This window comes from Poromitra crassiceps, assembly GCF_964638095.1.
Source record: "Poromitra crassiceps genome assembly, chromosome: 15".
In the NCBI taxonomy this organism is placed as follows: domain Eukaryota; kingdom Metazoa; phylum Chordata; class Actinopteri; order Beryciformes; family Melamphaidae; genus Poromitra; species Poromitra crassiceps.
Genome location: NC_139634.1, coordinates 27,008,538 through 27,031,663, shown reverse-complemented (window position 1 = coordinate 27,031,663; position 23,126 = coordinate 27,008,538). Strand labels below are relative to the sequence as shown.

Genomic DNA, 23,126 nt, shown 5'->3' with positions numbered 1-23,126 from the left:
AAAGGAGTACCTGTGTGATTTGAGATTTCCCACCTAAACATTATGGTTACACTGTGGTTTTTATCTAAGCGTTGCCGCTGTGATCAGTGGGTTGGCCTTTGTTCAGTGAGTGGAAGAGAGTGGTTAGAAAGAATTCACCAATGACTTGATGTTTTTGCAAATACTATGAGGCCATATTGACAGACAACTCTTCTTCTGTGAAGGGGAATTCCCATTTGAAACACACCCGATGAAAGAAGAGTAAGCAAAGCTTTATTTCTATAGCACCGTTTAAAACACACAGTTACAATGTGCTTCTCTCTCTCTCTCTCTCTCTCTCACACACACACACACACACACACACACACACACACACACACACATTTTAAATACTTTATTTGGTTCCACAAATTACATTTCATAAGCAGGGAAACAAATATATCAGGGTCAATTAAGGCCATGTCCACACGGAGATGGAAGCTATCTTTTTTTTTTTCGTTTCAGAAAAGTTTTCCATAAACATGGAATCGTTTCAAGAAATGTGTGTATCCACATGAAACCACTGAATACCACTGAAACCGCTGTAGAATAACAGAGAATAAGACAATCTCGTCAATAATGGCATACAACCTCTAGGGGCGCACAGTCTATAATGTGTATCTCACTGTAGCGAGCAGCTTAAACCCTTGGCTTTGCGGGGAGGTTTGCCATGTCGATGAATAAAATGATTAAACCTATACAGGCAAATGCAGAGCTGTTCAGCAGGGCTGATGGTCTCCCTGGAGCCTACAATATAGAACGTTAACTATCGGTGACGTTCCTGATATCATCCACTTCCATGATCTTTAGACATGTTGCAAACACATCCCAGCGTATTGGCCGCTCCTGCACATCACAGCACAGGCTAAATGATGCAACATAAATATACATTATATAAACTCATGGCATAAATGTGTTTTTATTGAAAAAGTCGCGTCAAGTAAGCTAAAGCCTTGTTGGAGTGGACACGAGCGGATATCACAGACATCACAGTGCAACCGTGTGTTCCTCAAACCTCTCACTTCCCTATTCACGTTGTATTTACGAGGGCTATATATAGGGCAAGCCGAGTATCTCGGTTACACTCAGGGTTTACATTTCATTTCATTTCATTTTGTCCAATATTAAAATATTCCAGAATTGCATGTTGTATTAAAAATAAATATAATTTCTATCTAACACGTTAAGCCTGATTTTGTTTGTGTTATTGTAAAAATTTAGCCGCCGCTAAGCCTTCTGGGAAATATCCGATGAAGGGAGGGGAGGGGTGGATGGGAAGAGTCAGCTGTGTGGAGCCCTGAGGATGTTGTACACGCTGTTCTCCGTGTCCTCCACTTGTTGCTGACGGTGGTAATAGAGGAGCATTATATTTTGCTGCAAGATCCCCAACAGGCTCAGTAGCTACTGCCATCATTGTTATTGTTGCTGGTGGAGAGAGGTGGGGCTATGGCGTCATCATTTCAGGAAAGATGCGTATGGGTTGTAAACACGGAAATGCAAGGGTGGCGTCTTCAGATTTAATCACTCTGGGACCCAGTTTGAAAAATTTGCGTATACTCCCAGAACGTATAGTCCCAGAACGCGGTTCCATCTGGACGAAACGTCTATATGACAAAAAACTTTAGCGGATACACCTAAACTCGTCTCCGTGTGGACATGGCCTAATACTGAGCACTTATGGATACACATAGCACCTCCTTCTCCACACTGCTAGACTGCCAATAATTGCTGAGACAGAGCAATATTTGACAGTTTGTTTGGCTCTTGCCCTTGTCAGGCCAGCAATCTGCAGGCCTCTCATGGTGCATTTATGTACATGTCCCAGGCTTCCAAATATAAGCACACTGTATCTACAGGTATAACCTAGGCTCGTGATGGTCTTGAGTAGTGGTTGGTATTTTATATATTTGTCTTGGAATGCCTGGTCCATGTACAGGTCAAAGACACAGCCTACCTCTAGCATCAGCACCTGCTTATGGCTGGTGTCAACAAACACACACACACACACACACACACACACACACACACACACACACACACACACACACACACACACACACACACACACACACACACACACACACCATATAAATAAAGCAAAATGAAAGACAGAAACATATGACAGTGCAACAAAGCACAGCGAGAAAGAAATAGACCAGAAATACAACAAACAAAAACAATTGACAGGGATAGTCGATCTACAGTATAAAGATGGGTTTTTAGAAACCACTTAAAATAGTCCAAAGATTCAGATTTAAGTTGATTCCAGAGGGTTGAGGCTAAACCTGCAAAGACGCAGTCCTCTTCTGTCGTACAGTTGGAGCGGGATATGGATAAAAGGCTGAGATTTGATGGACAAAGTGATGGAGAAGTGGAATAAGGAGCAATGAGATCAGAAATGGAACTGGAGGAAAGGTCAAGCAGGGCCGTAGGAGTTATCAACAGGATCAGGTAGTTTATTCTGTATTTTACCAGAAGCAAAGTGGAATCACTCATTGCTGGCAGCTGCAAGGAGGCAGGTGCTGTTAGTGTTATCTCTCTCCCTCTCTCTCTCTCTCTCTCTCTCTCTCTCTCTCTCTTTCTCTCACATACACACACACACACACACACACACACACACACACACACACACACACACGCAAAGGGCAGTACTGCTTCAGTATTTACAAGCATTCACAAATGAAATGTGAAATGTCTATCCACACCCATGAATCTCTTTCTGTGCTTTGTGTGTGTGTGTGTGTGTGTCTTTACAGTATTCATGGTAACTCGACTCTTACTGCGCTGCTTCCTAAACAGTTCACATGAGGCCAGCAGCTGGTCACATGGCAGGGTGGTATGTGTGTGTTAGCATATCAAGCATGACACGTTTACAACATGGCTTTAGGAGAAGATAATGTTTCCGTATGTGGTTGAGCCCTTTCATATGTGCTAGCTTGTATCTGGACACATAAACAGCCCTATAAGCCCTCCAAGGCCCGGTTTCATAAACTAAGGGTCAGGACCTCAGTAGATCATGGGCCGACTTATTTTATGTCCTGTTACAAAAGTCAAAGCTTTACCCTCCTCCACACACACAAACTGCTGTTCCAGTAAAACACACTTGCAAAGGTTTGGTGCTCCATATAAAACATAGTGCAAATAGATCCAAAAGAAGGAAAGAAAGACAGAAATGTATGTTCTGTCCGGTCCACAGCCAGCCTCCAACGCTATAACCCAAGAGGAGTTAGCCTGGGTAAACCCATCCCCCACGTGACCTGCTCTCAGACCTGTTCTCAGTCACTATGTGATAGTGACTGGGAACTGAGAGAGCAGGTCACGTGGTGGCTGGGTTTACCTAGGCTAAAGAGGAGTCAAACCTAAAAGGCCAATATTATACAAAATTACGATTTAATTCACCAATTTAGTTACATGCATGATAAAAGATGCTTAATAGCTAATAGCAGCTAATGAGATGTAGCCAGGGGCTGGAAGTACAGCTACTAGGGTACAATAAGTACAACCTTGCTATACAGTGCAGACTTCAGCTAAAAACAGGGTGTAAATTACATCTTTTCAAGTTAACTTGGCATCTCAGGGTTTGTGGAGACTTGGATTACAGCAGGTGAGCAGTATGGAGGCATTTTGCTTCCCTATTATTTTTTTTTTCTTTTTTTATGTTTTTTTTTACTCGTGACCCCATTCACACTCAGCAGACAGCTCTACTTCCCTGATGCGGGCGGTCTCCATTTCTCCAAACTGGGCGCACGCCAGCTACATTCTATTCATGTAGTACACTGTCGGCAAATACCTCACACAGCCCCACATCGAAAAATCCAAACTATCCCTTTAAGCACATTGGTCACATGTCACAGGGCAAGAATAGCAACAGGGAGAGACTGACAGTTGGGTTCCAGGCTGAAAAGGAAAGGAAAACATACTTCAATTTTTACATCATTAAAGATAAGCTTCATCTTATCAACATACCATATTGAATGAGAGTTGCATTCTTCAACTGACTTGACTGTGTTGGAGTTCCGGGCTCTCTCTGTGATGCGGTGCATGGCGAATGCCGGGGCTTAGCTGTGGGAGAAGCACACAGGCTGGCTTCTATCAGTAATGATCAAGCAGCGCCGTGCAATTCCAGTGTGAAGGATTATGGGAATTTGTACTTTGCATCGTAGCTCAAAGCAGATCAACAGCGCGTGGTGCAAAGTGCAGCCACCTTCTTTGCAGATTTCCGTGGCTTTACCAAGCGTTGAGCACATGAGCAGATCCTGATCAAAACATGACCAATCTTTTTGTGGACGTGTTGGGCCAATTTGCCTGTAAATCCCTCAAGCAGGAAAATAAAATAAAATGCAACTTTTTCTTTCACTCTACACAGTGGCTGTGGTGTGAGTGATGTCATCCAACATAGAACTGCCAGTATGCATCATAACATTATGGAGAACTTCTCCCAGCGTACAGTACAATACGTACCTCTACCTCCTCATTTCTCTGCCAATTCCTGAGCCCAATACACCATCCAGGTACTACAGCTACAAGCATGAATACAAATGGACTTTAGGCCTACAGTATCCAGAGCGTAAGAGAATAATGTGTTATCACCTTGGTGTTTTGATAATACGTTTACAATTTCTCCTCTGATACACAAGCCTCTATCCCCCCAACACTTTCTGCACGTTCATTGGGGATTGTGTCTATAGATGTCAGGGATCGGTTGGTGGATAGCCTCCCTCCTGTAGCCAAACTGTCCCTGCAGTTCACCGTGAAACTTCACCTAATATCATAGACCTGCTTCCTCCATCGGACAACGGTTCTCCTAGCATCAGAGCAACACATGTTAACCATGTGTGTTATCTCCTCCCAAGTGAATTCAGCATCGTCTGCCATCGTACATAAATTATATTTGCTTGTGGGGATTCTGCATTTCTTCTTGGGAGAAACCTTTGTGGCGGACCCGCTTTGGACTTTACTCTTCCATCACTAAATTGTCAGAGCGCCGTGACGGGGAACACACTGGTTGGGAAGGAAATGAGATGGTTTGATTGGTCATGATTGAAGCCAGGCAGAACACACCTCCTGATGTATTCCTCCTAATCCAACTGTGCTTTCAACTGTGTGGCAGGTGCACCGCATGCTTTTAGCCACAAAACGACCCAAAATCAGTCTTCATGCCGCATGCAATGTGTGCCTTTGACTGTGCTTTGTGCCGTGCGTCATTGAATCACAAAACTAGAGCCCAGTTACCAGTCTGAGGATGGGAGACACACACACACACACACACACACACACACACACATACACACACACACACACACACACACACACACACACACACACACGTCACTGATAAAATGGCACAAGCTTTTACTCATTATCGGCATGCTAACTTGCCAACTAAGCAAACACGCAGCTTTTCTTTTAATCTTTCCAGATGACATCAGATAGTGAATTATGGATGGTAAACTTCAGCGTCCAGCCAATGAACCACGTGAAGGCACATCCAGTCCCCGTCTCTGTTTTGCAATGACTGTTAATCACATTACAAAATAACTAGTTTCAGTCTGGACGAAGCTTGTTTCCTTTTGCACAATATGATGTGTCTCCTGAGCAAATGTAGCCAATCAGAGGGGTGTGTCGTTGACCTGTCCTTTGGAAAGCCCCATCTAAACAAATTGACACAGCCAACATTGACTGATAGCATCTCATCAACATTGGATTAAGAACATCGGTTGACTGGTTTGGAACCGTTAGCTGTTAAATTACGGGAAGCATTGAGGCTTTGTCCCATCTGTTTACCTTGTCCAACAGCATTACCAGCTCAGAGATCATTTATTATTAAGGACGTGGTACACCCTCACCATTCTGCATTGATTACAATACGTTCAGCCTTCACTCTATTAGGTGTAGCTCCACCATCCCACTCTATGATGAGTCTTTTTACCCTCGTGGAATTCTTTATGCCTTTTACAAATTGGTCACCCATTGTAATAATAATAATAATAATAATTCATTTTATTTGTAGTGCACCTTTAATTCACAAAGAATATCAGAGTTAGAGTTAAAAGCATAACAAGCAGACAAAACAACTGACAATAGTTAAAAGCAGAAGGTACGGTCGCCCACGGTAGTTGAAATGCACTTTCTCATCAACATAACTACAAAACAATCTACTGTGTCTCTGTATGTACGTTTATGCACATGTATGCGCGTGCACGTCTACGTGTGCGGGTCCATATTTCAGATGAAGCATGCCCTTGCAGCTCTCCCTGTTAAATGTAATTTGCAGTATTTTCCTGCGCTGCGGCTAGACTTAACACGGCCTCTGCCAGCTATCTTTTCAAGAGCATCATAAACATTAGCGACAGAGTGGGGAGCTGTCCAGCGTGATGGAGATGGAGAGGAATGGCGGTGCCCACACAGTGAGAGGGAGAGGCAGAGGAGTGTAGGGGGACTTGATCTGTGTGGCAAACAATGGATGAGGTCTCCGTTGGGCTAATATGTCTTCATTAAAAGCGTTTTGTGGCAGGAGCACTTTGAGAAGGGCGGTACAGAGAGGGGAGAATGGAGAAGAGCGAGAGAGAGGAGAGTCAGGTGAAGAGGACAGCTGTGTCCCCTCTCACGGATCACCTGGAAAAACAGCTGGTGCTTCCCTACCTTTCCCTCTTCCTTCCTTCTTTCCTTCCTTCCTTCCTTCCTTCCTTCCTTCCTTCTCTCTCCTACCCTGTTCCCTCTCCCTCCCTCAGCAACCCGAATTATCCAACGTCTTCATTAATGTCTGGTTACAGCTGAGTCAGCCACATTAGAACACACGCTGTTCATCTGCTTTTCACACAGAGCTCAGCTCCTTTACCCACTTAGCCTGCACTCACTCACACTGAAACGCTCTACCAGAACACTAAACGCTGTAGGCTAAACAACAGCCAAGCCAAACATTGTCTTGCAAATTGAGTTATATTGCAAGTGGAGCACATATCCATTGGGGGAGGGGGGGGCGTGGGGGCTCTCATTCATAATCTCTAAAATCAAGACCTTTGATTATATGAGCATGTTATCACTGATGTTAATGATGCACTATCCTTAGGGTAATCTTCTCATTTTGTGTTATCAGTCATTTTGTAAGAGTATGGGTCATGTTTTTTTACATGATCTCATTTTGGAGCAAAAACTATTCAATTACTGTATGTAATCTCCAGTCTCATAAGGAGAATTCATTCAGTGCAAGTACTTTGTTTCAGCAGAAATCCTTATTAGCCATCTATAGACAGACAGACAGACAGACAGTCCCACAGACAGACAGACAGAGTCTCACAGACAGACAGACAGACAGACAGACAGACAGACAGACAGACAGAGAGACAGACAGTCTCACAGACAGACAGACCGACAGACAGAGAGACAGTCTCACAGACAGACAGTCTCACAGACAGACAGACAGACAGAGAGACAGTCTCACAGACAGACAGACAGACAGACAGACAGACAGACAGACAGACAGACAGACAGACAGACAGAAGGGACTCTGTTTGAAGTACCAGTACTCCTCTATCCACTCCTGTCCTACCATCTCTTGTCTGTCTCTCCTTTTAATCATTAGTTATGAAGAGCAAATCTCTGACCCAATCAAGGTTGGCCACCAAGTGAAGTCTGATGTGAATGTGCGTCCACTCTCCCTTTTCAGTCTCCACTTAACCAGGCAGCTGGAATGTACCTTCTTCACCTTTGCTGAACTCCATTCATAATGCAGTCCAGAGATTCAGCAGAAGTTTGGTGAGAGATGCCCGCTTATATTTCCAGTCTATTAGCTCACAACCTTTTGAACTGAGCTACTCTGAATATACTCAACCTACAAAAATACACACACACATAGACGCAACGCAGACAGACAGACGCACGCATGCAGGCACACATGCATGCACGCAGCACGCACGCACACAGGCACACGCACACACACACACACACACACACACACACACACACTGAATGGTGCAATGCAGCGAATTTCGAGGTTTCGCCATGACACAGGAACTAATCTGACCCAAAAGAACTCGTACTTGATCTGCGTCCCGGGCTGAACTCATCGCCATGTCAATTCTCAGTAATAGTCATAGCACCAACTACTGGCAACAGGCAGTGCCATGTTGTATACTTTGATGTACTCCTCCTAGCCTGTTGAGCAGATCACCTCCCCCCATAAGAAAAAAACGTTCTGTGGTGCCAGTAGCTAGTGCTATGCCTATGCTCATGTCCAAATTGCACCAAATTCGACACTTCCTCAGGTTCCCAGCAACATGCTCGCCAAGTGTGAAGTCAAATGGTTGTGGCGATAAACCACTTTTTGTCTCGCCAGTTTGTTTTTCTTACTGGTAATTCTTGCATTTTTCCATTTCCCCCTTTCTCTCAAGTACCCCCTGTAGTGCCTCCACGTACCCCTAGGGGTACCCCAGTTTTGGAAACACTACCGAGAGGACCATAGGTCACGGAACCAGTAGGGCCATCAAAAATGCATTTAAAAAAAGTCTTTGTGTGTAATTGGACACATAAACAAACAGGAAGAGACACGTTCTCTTCTTCTCTCTCTGTCTGACAGCCTTCTGTCATGAAGCAGCATTCACCTGAGCGACGCACATCCCGGGAACTGCAAGGCAGACCAGTCCAGAATGGAGATTGGAGACTGCACCACAAGGTAGTGGAACAGATATGGGGTCAGTTCGGCAGGGCCACTGTCGATCTGTTCACCTCAAAGGAAAACGGGTTAGGGTTAGGGGTAGGGTTGCTAGAGTGAGTTGGCTCCATATGGTCCCATTGTAAAGGTTGAAAAAAGTATAAAGCATAAACTGTGATTTCTCAAACAGTACAAAAGAGAAATTAAAGCTGAATTAAGGTGATAGCGTCCTAAAAGTGGTCACTCGTAGTTTGAATGGAGTGTCTAGCTTAAAGTAGTTAGAGTTCAAAGAGGGCATGGTTTCACCATGAACTGCTGTTTAAACGGCAGTTGCACCCGAAAGTATGTACGACCTGATCACTGTCTTGATAGCGTTCCCGGACCATAATTCTTTCCTATTATGGGCCGGGATGACCATGCCCCGAACTCATTTGATTGGTCGCCACAACTGCTACTTCCTGAAAACGTGTGGCAAGTAATTTTTTTTGGTTAAGATTAGGGATAGGGTGTGAAAAAAGTGCACCTTAAGCTTGTGGCATACTCTTCGCGCCCAGCCAAGCGCATAGGGCGCACGGCGATTATGACGTCATCGCACGGGGCGTGTCGGGGGGCGAGGCCTGAGCGCAGCGCGGCGCGTCCATGGAGATTTTTCTATCAGCGCATCGGGTTTTGCTGCCTGTGCCTGTGAGATTTCCATGGTAGGCTATCAGTGGATATCTGCTGTGATTGAGTCCTCACCGTCTAAAGTTGCCTTTAAAGCATGACGTTCGATTATAACGAACTAGTTGTGTGGCTTAGCCTTCCCAAATGTTGAGGGTCGTTTTTTATAATTTAATACATAGAATTGGGAACGTTACATTCAATTTCATTCAGACTGCCTGGAGCCTGGAGCTGCGCACTGAGTATGTTCTGTTTTGGCCGGCGCAGAGTGCGCGCGCCCTCCTCGGAGCCCCGCCTCCAGCGCGTGCACGAAGAGTATGCCAGAAGCTTACGGGTGTGCTTGGTTCTGTGGCTTAATGGGTAAGGTGCTTGCCTTCCAATCTGCTGACTGGGGTTTGATTCCCCATCAAACCACACACATTTTTATAAAACATTAGGGTCAAACATTAGGTTTAGGCAAGTACAACAATTTGGTTAGGCTAACCCTAATCTTTTTTATCACATCTTTTTTACTTGCCGCATGTTTTCAGGAAGAAGCAGTTGCGGCAACCAATCAAATAAGTTCGGGGCGTGGTCATCCCAGCCCATACTAGGAAAAAATGGTGGTGCGGGAATGATACCAACACGGTGATATCAGGACGTGCCCGGAAGTAATAGCCAATCCGTTTCTTTACAAACATGCTGATTCATCCTATAGAGACAATCCAGTCTGCAAAGGATGGATGGATCTGTTTGTTTGTTGATTTGTCTGGCGAGTCATTTTATTATTTATTTTTATTCTGCACCACACTCAGTATCTCAGACACCACTTTTAAGTTCTGTTTTTAAGTTTTAAGTTTATTGATCTGTATGTGATAGATATCTTTGTGGCCACAGTTGGTGAAGTGAATGGAGGTTGTCTATGCTGGCGGAGAGTATTATTATTGGGATATTGAACGGAGTGTGTTATATCTCATACACTCACACTGTGATGACAGCACAGGAATGGAATAGCTGGAAAATTTGTCCTCCTCCCTTTCTCGCTCCTGTCAAATATGACTCTCTCTCGCTCTCTCTCTCTCTCACTCTCTCTGTCTGTCTCTCTCTTTCTCTCTCTCCTTTTCTTTCTCTCTCTCCCTTTCTCTCTCTCTCTCTCCCCGTTTTCCCTCTCTCTGACCTTACAAGCTACCACTTATTATCACAGACACACAGACACTCTCATCTCTAAATCTGGCAGGATTTATAGAGTCTGGCAGCTATGTCTAAGACATTTTATCTCAAGGATGTGATTTAGCTTTTTTCTAAGAGTTTTTCAAGAGATTTTAGAACTCGTAACTCCCGTTCCCCGATTACATCCCTTCATCCTTCTGTCCTCTAGTCAACCTCGCCCACACTTTATTGTCTTAGTAGGGAATCTGCTGTGTGGTGGTAGGGGATATCCTGTGGGGTGGTAACCACAAAGATGACTTCTAAAGTCAACTTGTCAGAGGAACTACTTCTTAGGGTTTGTTTTAGCATCAGAAAGGCAGAGCCACCCAGCTATTTTACATTTTAGCATGGAAATATCTCCTCTTTCAAAATGCTCTTCCATTATTTTTCCAATATTAGATTTTCAACATTTTATCTATCCTTTATTTATCCAAGAAGGTCAGAAAGCAGCACATAAAAACGGTTTAATAAAATTGGACTTGGTAGTTGGTACACATAATACATAAAGGCTCACATAAAATTCTACAGCTAGAAGGTCCTTGGTTCAATTCCCGCATGGGACACTGTGGGCGCTGAGGGCGTGTCCCCCCCCATGTCTTCAGTGCCTACTGCCCAGGTGGGCTATCTCATGAAAGGGTGTGGAGTGTGGAGTTTGCCTATTCTCCCCGTGATCCCCTGGGGTTCCTCCATACAACATGGACCCCTACTAAAAACATGCAGAAGATCGTCACCTGACCTCCAGCGACGACTATGACAGAAGTTGGTCCCCGGGCGCTGGACCGAAAAGCTGCCCACTGCTCCTGGCTGCCACCCGGAGGAAGGGCATGAAGCTGCCCACTGCTCCTGGCTGCCCCTCGGAGGAAGCGCCTGCCATGTTTGGGTCAAAACGACCACCGTCGGCATGAGTGTGTGTGTGGCCCTGCATGCATGTGTTGTAATGGGTGTCGTGTGACAATAAAGACTGGTTTGTCCGTCCGGTTCCTCTTCTTTCATAAAGGCTCTATAGGGGAGGAGGTTATACAAGATGGCACATATACTGTAGTAGTACCAAAAAAAAAGCTCAGCACGTCACTATCTGTAACACAGTCCGTCACATAAAACCCTTAGAGCAGCACAGTACAAGCCCTTTAAAGGTATTCAAAGAAGGGAGTACTTCTAAAGTAAGGATAGTCCATGCCCAGGGTGCAGAAAAGGAGAAAGCAGATTTTTCCTAGTTCTGAGTGCACCTTGAAAATAATTCAAGGAAATAGTACATGTAGCTACTGTATTATAATAACTATATATTGCCCCTTCAATTGATGCCTTCTCTCAGTAACCTGATGCTGCTGCCAGATATTTTGTTTTCACATAAGCATCTGGGAACGAGTTGCTCGGGAAACCGTTTCAAAGGGCGGGCACTTTCAAAATGTACCTGGCAGGGGATTGGATGAGCCATCTGTCTATCACAGGCTCGCTCGTCACACCTAAATGAACCCAAAGCAAGACATTGAATACATGTTTAACCTTTGAACCATTAGCGTAGCAAAGAACAGTGTAGAAGGGAGCCATATTTAAATGGACCGCCTTGTTGTGAGAATGGATGTGATTGGTGAATGATTAAAGCGCTGACCCAATCAGTGGGCTGTCAATTGATTGCAGCTGGGGCGTAGCCTATGACTTATGTGTCCTGCATGAACTAACTAGATGCTTCATTTATTACACGGTTGTTTCCACCATACAGTGACAGGTTTCTTTGTGCTGCATGTCCACTCTAAGATTAATACAGAACAAGGTTAGTTGTAATTTTTCTTATAATTCACATTCATAGTTTCATCACTTTTATTGGTTATATTCAATCAGACATAGTCATTCCCCTGAAGCTGCTGACTGTAGATTCGGTTCAGTCACAGTGTCACATTTAAACGCTTTGAAAAGTCCTAAATTTGGCTTTCTGAAAGCTGCAGATACCCTGCTAGCTAAACTGTTGTTTGTGTGGCGAACAGCCACTCTGTCTGAATAAGGATGTCATAATATATGAATAGTCTACATGAGTATAGTCTTCATTAGTATTCATTTGGAAATGGCAATTCTATTAAGGATCCTCGGGACATTAAGGACATTTGTAATAAGCTCTTCTCATAGAGATAGATGTTACTATTACAAGCAATCATGGCATTGATTGGCTGGTTTGGATTCTGATTAGAACTGTTATTGGATGCAGGCCTCAAGGCAGCTGCTTATACGACTAAGTAAGATATGTGGACAGAGTTACATAGCTGATACACACACTCAGTCACACACACACGTACAACACACGCACACACACACACACACACACACACACACACACACACACACACACACACACACACACACAGACGCACAACACACACACACACGCAACACACACACACGCACAACACGCACAACACACACACACACACACACACACACGAAAAACACACACACACACACACGCACAACACACACACACACACACACGCACACACACACACACACACTAGATTTGGCACTTTCGACACTTTCGTGTATCGGAATTCATTCAGACTAGTACTTTTGAAAAGTCACATACGTGTGCACGCACACACACACGCACGCACGCACACACACACACACACACACACATTCAGCACTTATTCTCTCTGATCTGATCTACCACTGCGATCAACAGTGAGAGAGACTGATTTCTCTGACCGAGGTTAATGTTCTATTATGGCAAAGTCATGGGAGATTAAATAAAAGGTAAAATGAATACAGTAATCATGATAGAAATCAAGGCTCATAGATATTTAGTAGAATCTGACAGGTTGGAATGTTGCAGTTAGAATATTGACGTTTAAGATGAATTATTTTGATCTACAAAATGTAAAAAGCAATATTTATGATGGATACAGATCAATGTATTTCAGAGAGCGATCTAGCAGAGATACGTAAATCTCCAAGTTTAATTTGCCAACGGCAGCGAGGGACAATCAATTTCCTCTGCATGAAACGTACCTTTCACAGTTCTACCAGGATGAAGAGGGAGAAGGCTGGCAGACTGAGAGAGATGCCGAGGGGGGGGGGGGGTTATGAGATCAAATGCAAACACAAACGTTATTTTATTCCTTTCCTGCGCCTCTGATTGATGGACAGCTTGAAGTGCGATTACGGTACATTCAACAGACCTCCAGGAAAAAGGTGAATATATATACAGTCGTTTAATAATCAAATAAAGGACCGTGCTGAATATGCATGTGTGTGTGTGTGGGTGCTTCACAACAGTATAGTAATGAAGCAGGACAGGGAGGGATACAAAAGCCACAGCCAAGGAGTGAGAGAAGAGGAGATGTAAACACACAGAGAGATGTATGGCCTTGTGTGGGCAGATAGAGAGGAACTAGAAGGCTTCTTTTGATGTGTTTTGTTGAAGGTCACTCTCGTGATCTCCTGAGTCTCAGAGGGGTTTCTCTCTGTCTGAAACACTGAAACACTGGCTCACCGCTCTCTGTTTGTGATCACACATCAAACATGGCTGCCGGACTGAGGCTCCATTGTTTCCATAGTGAGGAGAGTGCAGCTGTGAATCCTGCCTGGAAGAGGAGACGGTAAATAATCTCCCATCACAAACACTTCTGCTGCTATTCTACTGTACATGCCCTCAGCTCTTAAAATAGGGAACGCACGCATGCATGCACGCGCGCGCGCGCGCACACACACACACACACACACACACACACACACACACACACAAACAAACACACTGGGAATGTGTAAAAAAATCACTCTCAAATACTTTTTAAAAGTGTTTATGCAGCAAAGTTCAGCAAAGTTCGATTGAGATAATAGAATAATAATACAGTATAGCAAATGTAACAAAGTACAATAGTTTAGTATAGTGAACAGGAGAGAGAGAGAGAGAGAGAGTTAGAGAGAGAGATCTTGCACTGTTATACATCATCTATCTGTGATGTTCAATGCATTCCAGGAGTTATTTATGATGAAGTGTGCTTCTACTCCAGCTCAGTTGACATTTCCCAGAATGCCGTTCGACAACCCCCAGAGAACTTGCCTGAACTTGTTGCTTTCATCTGTGGGTTATACATGGAGGCAGAGAGAGCACTAGCGATAGTATGAGAACAAGAGTTCTTCCCATTGAAATAGACATCTCATATACACTATCCAGAGCCACATTTGTTGAGGCAACAGACCCAATAAGCACCAGAGAGTTTTAACTTGCCCACTAGTCCTGACCTCTCTGTGCCCTCAATGCACCTCCTGCCTCTCTCTGGCCCTTGTTATGAAGGGGTTATCTTAAAGTACCACCTTCCTAAGCTTTTGATAGGCTTCTCCTAAAAAAAGTTGCAATTGCTTCCTCATCTATGTAGACATTTTTGTTTGCCAGTTTCCCCAATGGAGAAGCTTAACTTTCACCTAGCCCAATTTAGGTTATCGTTGAATTTGATCAGCAAACTTTTGATACAAGGTGCTATTGTAGTCATTGTAGTCATATCACCAATATAGACGGTTTTCACCAGAGCGCAACCCCACAGCACTTCCTTTTTCTCAGCATTCGGCAAACTGCAGAAATATTCACCTGACATCGTTACTTTTGTTTTCGCCGCTCAGCTGTATAGACGGTTTTCACGGAATGGTCAGTCCTGCACTTGAATGTTTTATTTTATTTTATGTCCATAGCAAACACTGCAACAGGAAGTGAGCAGGGGTTCAATTTAGAATGTTTTTGTTGTCAAGTTAAAACCGTCTATAGGGTGATTTGGGTGTATTTTTCTTTTAGAATCTAGAGTATAGGCAGAACAAAAGACTCGCTTACAGTCGCTGTGTTGAAACGTTGGAAAAAGTTTGCATAGCTAATTGCTCCTGCAATAGGAAAAAAAAGACCTGTTATCTGTTTCAAAATGATCTCTTATCAGTTTTAACAAATATTTAACACAGATATGCTTGACTTGAGCTATATGTCCTAGAGAATGAGCCAGCCATGCCCCTAATCAGATCAGTTCTTTGTCTAAACACAAACTTAATTTGCATTCCATCAGCATACAAATCATAACAAACAAATCAAAAACTTCTCTCGCCACACTTTCGCCCGAGTAACAACAAACATCAGCTTGGGTAGAATTACCATGGCAAAGCAAACGGAGCAAAACCACAAAGAAAGACAATTATAGAGAGATGTGCAGGGCTGCAGGCAGAGAGGAACGCACATCAACACACACACATGCATTGCACGCACACACACACACGTGCGTGCACACACGCACAACAAGCACACACATGCACCCACGCGCGCGAGCGCACACACACACACACACACACACACAAACACACACACACACAGACTCAGCCCTGAGCAGTCGGATCATGTAGTGTGCTGACCTGAGGTCAGAGTGCTAGAAGGAGGTGAAGCCGGGGTATAACCCTGGAGACGACTTTATGTCTGATCTAGATGTTTTCAGAGTCCAGATAGAGCCTGGCTGGCCCTCTCTCTCTCCCTCTCTCTCTCTCTCCCTCTCTCTCTCTGAATACACTGACAATGCAAACCAAGAGGTTGGCAGACCGCCAGACATAATGGCATAGTGAGACAGCCAGACCGATAATAAGTACATAGAGAGACATGCATAGATCGATAATGTCCCGCAGGCCTTCATGCTGTTTTCAATTCCTGTTCATATCTGATTTGTTCAGATGACTCACTGAGTCACTGTTCATCTCTGATTTGTCCAGATGACTCACTGAGTCACTGTTCATATCTATTCTTGGAAGTAGCCCATGTCTGGTAACAATACTGTAGGAACTGTCAGCGGTGTGGAAAAGACACGTGTGTGGAGTGGAGGGACAATAACAAAAGAGACGCCATGTTTGTTTTTACACCTAACGCTTCTCCCACACATTTTACTTATGTTACGCGCCATATGTTTCGATTGTCATTAGCCTGTCGTTTCACTTTCACTGACAAATTCTGATTTGAGTGTTTAAATACAAATCACATGCAGGTCACATACAATACCGATATTTGGTACCAATAGTAGCAAATATCCATGTGGTCCAGATCAGCATTGAAAACGTGTGGCTCCATGCAGGGTTTTTGCCATTCACACTCATTAGAATAAGAATGAGCACGCCGCAGTATTTGCTTTCTATGCCACTCTCACTATCTCTCCCCTGTGATCCATCTTCCTCTCCTCCACATCAGCATATCACCTGCTCCCCCTCTCTCTGTCACCTGGCCAGAGACTGATGGTGAGGTCATCAACATGAGACAGAGAGACCCACCGCAGTATCACCGGTCTTCATCTTGTACCTAAAGCCCAATTTATGCTTCGTCTGCCAACACTTTTGAAACGGTCGCCGACAGAAATGAGGACTTGAGTCGACACTTTCAAGTGTCTGCGAGCAGCGTCTGCTACCTGGTGAAATGTCTAGTGTCGCTGACTACGTCACATAATGTCGCGCAAGTCTGATTGGCTATATAGACAGGCACGCGCGACTTCCTTGTTTTAGTTTTCGCTGAAATTAAATTAATGAGCTTGTCCCCGGTATTTTTATCAGCATGTCCTTGATGTATGACTTCGTGAAAATCACAAAGAACACCGTGACCAACTTCCCAGAGAGAGAGGAGGTGATTGTGTGGTTGTGTGTCGTTATATGCGGCTGCAGTTACATCTTGCCTCCGACGTGGGTTCACTGACAGCATTCCCTCTCTTGGCTGTCTGCACTAGTTCTCTGCCTCCCTCTGTCTCTAGCGTCACGTGACCGTTGCACCGCGGAGAGAAGCATAAATGCAGCAACATGAGCGACACTTTATTTTTCGTCTGCGACCATGTGCTGAGCGACACTTTCTAATAAGTATAAATTAAGCTTTAGACGATGGGATATCAAAGCAAGCTCTCCCCCAACTTCCAGTCACTTCCTGTATCTGTGCCACGGAGGTATCGCCACTTCCGCGCCCACTTAGGAGACTGGTCAGCCAATTAAATCTCATAACATTGACAGACAGCCAATCACAACCTGATGACCACACCCATTTAGGAGACCGGAAGAGTACCATTTCTTATTATTGTGTGCAGTGGAGTGTTTCTCTGCTTGTACCCTACAGTAGCTGTTTGCTTTAGCAGCATCTTGTCATCGATAACTTCTTTGGTTTCCATCCCTCCCCCAACTCTGGACTTCCTGTATAACTCAACCTAACTAGATTTCTCTTTCTAAGATGACTCCGCTAAAAGAAAAGGACGAGTGAATCCTCTTGAGCTTACGTCGTCTCAGTAGTTTGTTGTTCTTTCATGTCAGTTTGTTCGTAGCACACACATAGTACACACATAACACACACATGACACACACATAGCACACACATAACACACACATGACACACACATAGTACACACATAACACACACATGACACACACATAGCACACACATAACACACACATGACACACACATAGTACACACATAACACACACATGACACACACATAGCACACACATAACACACAGATGACACACACATAGTACACACATAACACACAGATGACACACACATAGTACACACATAACACACAGATGACACACACATAACACACACATAACACACAGATGACACACACATAACACACAGATGACACACACATAGCACACACATAACACACAGATGACACACACATAACACACACATAACACACAGATGACACACACATAGCACACACATAACACACACATGACACACACATAGCACACACATAACACACACATGACACACACATAGTACACACATAACACACAGATGACACACACATAACACACACATAACACACAGATGACACACACATAACACACAGATGACACACACATAGCACACACATAACACACAGATGACACACACATAACACACACATAACACACAGATGACACACACATAGCACACACATAACACACACATGACACACACATAGTACACACATAACACACACATAACACACACATAGCACACACATAACACACACATGCAGTGACAGCCTTTCACTTCCACTGTCTGTTGAAGTAGGCTCATGGGAGAGGCCAATGCATTTCCATTTCAAAAAGCATCATGTCTGTGTGTGTGTGTGTGTGTGTGTGTGTGTGTGTGTGTGTGTGTGTGTATTGGAGCAGGTGCAGTCTAAATATGTCCCCGTGAATAAACCGTCTGTGTTTACACTGGGCTCGCTATCTGAAATTTCTTTGTGTAAAGTTATAGGTCATCATTCAAAGAGCAAGCAAGGAGAAAGGGATGGCGGGGCAGGGGGGGGGGGGGGTTAGAGTGTGTGTGTGTGTGTGTGTGTGTGTGTGTGAGAGAGAGTGAGAGAGGGATGGGTGAGAGACTTCAATAAAGAAAGACCGATACAGAGAGAGAGAGAGAGAGAGAGAGAGAAAGAAAGAAAGGCAGAGACAGTGTAAAAACAGTTTAAATATGCATGTTATTCGTTAGATGATTTATTCATGAGTGGCTGATACATTCAGCTATTTATAAGCTGCTTGTGTGTCAGTGCTGTAGACAGAAGTGTCGCTCTGTGTTCAGGGAGGAAGTAGACAATGTGAAATGGAACATGAAACAGTCAGTGTGGTTCTCAATGACGCCCAGGTAAAGGTTAGCTTACTCATTAGCAGGCAGCAAGTAGGACCAATATTTGTGTCTGTGTTGATGTCGTCTCAGCTCCCAGAGATCTCCGCCTACCAATCGTCTGGGGACTTCTCGCCAAAAATAGTAGTTTGAATGGCGGCGAGAACGGCCACTAACAAACCTACGCCCCTTTGTCAAGTTAGCGGGAATGACGCTCTGCCGCCATTATCCTCCATAGTGAAACAAACTGGAGATACAGAGAATCAATGTCCCGAGCATCTGTTTGCAACATTGACAGTACATAATATCTGGACCACCTTAGCTATATGTTTTTGACACGGCAAAATGAAGCTCACTTCCCGATATTGTTTGATTTCGTTTGATTGGATGAATGGATTTTCCTGTTGCATTGTGGGAAATCTGTTCAAACCTGGAGCCGGGACAACAGGAAAGGGCGTGAGCGTGGACGGGACTCGGGGAAGGGTTTCCGGTTTCCTCCGCCACGGCATCCATCTTGTTCATGTTATTTTCCCTGCTAGCCGTTAGCTTGGCTAACAAATGTTGTTAACGTTAGTTGCTATTGCTAGCCTTGCTCCATTGCTGTCGCAGTGAATACAATAGCCCGAAGAAAAACCAGAGTATTATTTCCTCCAGACCTCGCGCTGCGTCACCAGCCTGCCGCTTGCATCTTCCACAAAATCGAGGTAATCTTATTTTCTAACGTAACGCTAATTGCATAGCATGACATTAACGCTAGCTACATGTCCATTTGTCATTACAGGAGGACGTTAGACTAGAGTAGCATAAGTTAACGTTATACAACAGTATTGCATGCTGCACAGATTCGGACGTAGACAGAAAACAAACGCAGTTCTGTTTACCTAGGTTACCTCTTTGAGATGAGGCAGACTCAAAGCATACTCATATGATCTACCAGCTAATAGCGTTATATATCTAGCTAACGTTAGATGAGGGGGAACAAGCTGGGGGTTCAACTCCTCTGGATAGTTATCCACCTCTGCATTTACAGTATTTACCAATCGCACGTAGTGTTGGGTAAGCAAACGTTAACGTTATACAGTGATTAACAGTGTCTAATTCGTTTCTTCCAGGGGGTAGCTGCTGTCCAGTACCAGATGGGACACACAACAGAGGATCATGATTTGAAGATCAAAGCTATAATATTCTGTTCTCCTGAGATTAACTATACACGTTACTGCTGATCAGTTGTTTCAACATAGGAAATTGCAATAACACACAAGCCAAATGCTGACATGAGAGATTTGCTTTGAACAATTGTAGCTATCTGCCAGTGACCGGAGAATATTGTTATATTTGCTTGTTTTAATGCTTTTGTCAATAAACATTGTCAACAAAGATAGCCTTGTTGTATATTATCATGTATAAGATTGTTGATGTCGAGTGAACACAAACCAAGGATTGGACGACGGAGAAACTTAACCGACCAGCAGTCTGAGTCTGCTTCAATCAACGAATGCTTTATATTTATTGAAATGAAATATGGTGATATCTGGTGGTCTGAAATTACTCTCTCTAGCTAGGCTAACTGGCTCATATTATATCATATTATTGTAACGTCTGAATCAGCGTTTCATAATAGCCTTACGTTTATAGCCTGGATGACGTTAGCTAATGTTACCCATCCTTCCATTGGTGTTGCACGTTATATTTTTAACTGAGCTTTGCGGAATTACCTCAACACAATTGTGTATCAGCTTTAAATGTCCAATATATACAGCGTTACACAAACGACCAGCAGCATTCAAATGTGCAAAAACGTTATATTTATTGAAATGTGGTGATCATGTCACAAGTCACATTACATAACGATATAGCGTTAGGTGTTCTTTTGATCAACAGACCTCGGGGGCTCTATACTGTTGCTAGCTAGCTAGCCGCAGATCAGCTCTGAAGCCCCAACTTCAGAGCTGCCCGTCCACTAAAACCCGATTTCGATATAGCGTTTTAGGTGTTCTTTTGATCAACATACCTCATCACGGGGATCTATACTGTTACGTGTGTCTACTAACATCATTAAAATATCATAAGGGTAACGCTGTTTCTGTTATTTTACTTTTATCTCTGGCTACGTTGCTAGCTAGCTAGCTAGCCTGCCTTGGCAACTGGTTGGGATCATCTGATTTCCTGTGGCTGGTGTAAATCAAAGAAAATCCCGCCCCCAAAGTTATAATTTTTATCGGCTCTTTTACTCGAAATGGGACCATAATTTAGAAAACGGAGCCCAGGGGAGCATGAAAAAGACTTGAAATTGTTTATTCAGACCATAAGCTCATTCGGAAAATGTTTATTTAAGACACAGAACGAGAGAGAAGTCGGCTCATTTTTACATTGGAGCCAATGTACGTGTCGTCACTTCCGGACCTGACGTGCGCCCCCCTGCGGACTTTTCGAATTAATGGAATTTCACGACTGGCTTCATACATTCCCTAATTCTGTTGCCCACTGGTTTGCAAGCACACGACTTGTACGACGCGGCATGTCACCGCCCCTTCTGCACAAGGGTCGCCCTACAGACTCTAGATTGGTTCTGCGATGCAGTTCTTTTTTATTAACTCTAATTGTTTCCACCTAGTTTGTGTGTGTGTGTGTGTGTGTGTGTGTGTGTGTGTGTGTGTGTGTGTGTCAACGACCGAACCTAAAGATACTGGAGCACACGATTCACAAGAGCAATTTATTTAAGGTGCAAACTTAAGGTTTCAACTCACACACCATCTTCTTCCGAATCAACCAATAATGGCAAAGATTGAAAAAGGTGTGTTGTGTTTTTTGTTATGATATTGATTGTTAAGTTGTTTCTTGCTATGAGTAATTTTGGTTTGATTGCTGTTTCAGATTCTAGCACCTCCCTTCTTGACTGAGTATCGGTTTACTCATTGATCACATCCCAGCCCTAGTAACCAATGAGAGACTGTTCTCTCTGTATGGAAGAGGCTATTTAACTGTTTTAAATCTTTGCCATTACGGTTTGACTCTGAAGAAGACACTGCATGCGTTGAAACGTTAGTCGTTTGCACCTCGTCAATAAATTGTTCTAGTGAATGGTGTGCTCCAGTATCCTCTTTGGGTTCAGTCTTGAAGTGGCTCTGTAGTATGTTGTCCTATTCTGAGAGCGCCGACCTCCCTCTGTGGAGAGGCTGAAGAGCAAGTGAGTCCCTCATCAGTGTTCTCATTTATGTTTCTCTCCTGCCTCCAGATTTCGACCCCAGTCTGGGCCTGATGACCGGCATTGCCCCCATGAACCCCATGATGCCCGGCCTGGGCATGGTGCCCCCTTCCCTCTCCCAGGAGGTGCCCATTCTCAAGGAGATCCTCCACTGCAAGAGCTGCACCCTCTTCCCCCCCAACCCTAGTAAGTCTTATAGGAAGTTCCTACCCCTCTGGATTTTCTCCCAATTGTACTTAGTCAGTTCCCTGTCCCGGCCGTTGCTCCACCACCTCTGCCGATCTGATCTGAGTTGTAGACTAGCACATGCTTCCTCCGATACATGTGTAGGCACCAGCCACTTCTTTTCACCTGATGGCGAGCAGTTTCACTGGAAGGACGTAGCGCATGGGAGGAACACACTCTTCCCCCCAGTTCCCCTCTCTCCGAACAGGCACCCCGACCAACCAGAATAGGTGCTAGTGCAGTGACCAGGACTCATACGCCACCGGCTTCCCACCCGCAGACCAACACAGTCTCACAGAATATTGTAAAATAGCAACGTTTTGGACCAACGTTGCTATGTTACAATTTCGGCTCCAAAATTGTAAAATGGTAACGTTCTGAGATTTTAGGGGGAGGGTAGGGGGAGGGGTTAGAAACGGAAAATCTCCATAAACCACGCCCAAACCTGTAGAAACGTACGTTACCATTTTACAATTTCAGAGCCGAAATTGTGACATAGCAACGTTGGTCCAAAAACGTTGCTATTTTACAATTCTTTGGGAGATCGGGTTGCGCAGACACGACCAATTGTGTCTGTAGGAGCGTCTGA

At 44.2% G+C, this 23,126-nt stretch overlaps 1 protein-coding gene across 1 annotated transcript in view; it reads left to right on the top strand.

Moving 5' to 3' along the window:
• Window positions 1–23,126, top strand: part of LOC310790435 (ecto-NOX disulfide-thiol exchanger 2-like) — a gene marked incomplete at both ends in the record, with an annotated part of 93,556 nt that overhangs the window by 357 nt on the left and 70,073 nt on the right. Inside the window, one exon of the mRNA XM_083652124.1 lies at window positions 22,343–22,498. Within this exon, the coding sequence (XP_083508250.1) occupies window positions 22,343–22,498 (156 nt within the window). The remainder of the gene's footprint in view (window positions 1–22,342; window positions 22,499–23,126) is intronic.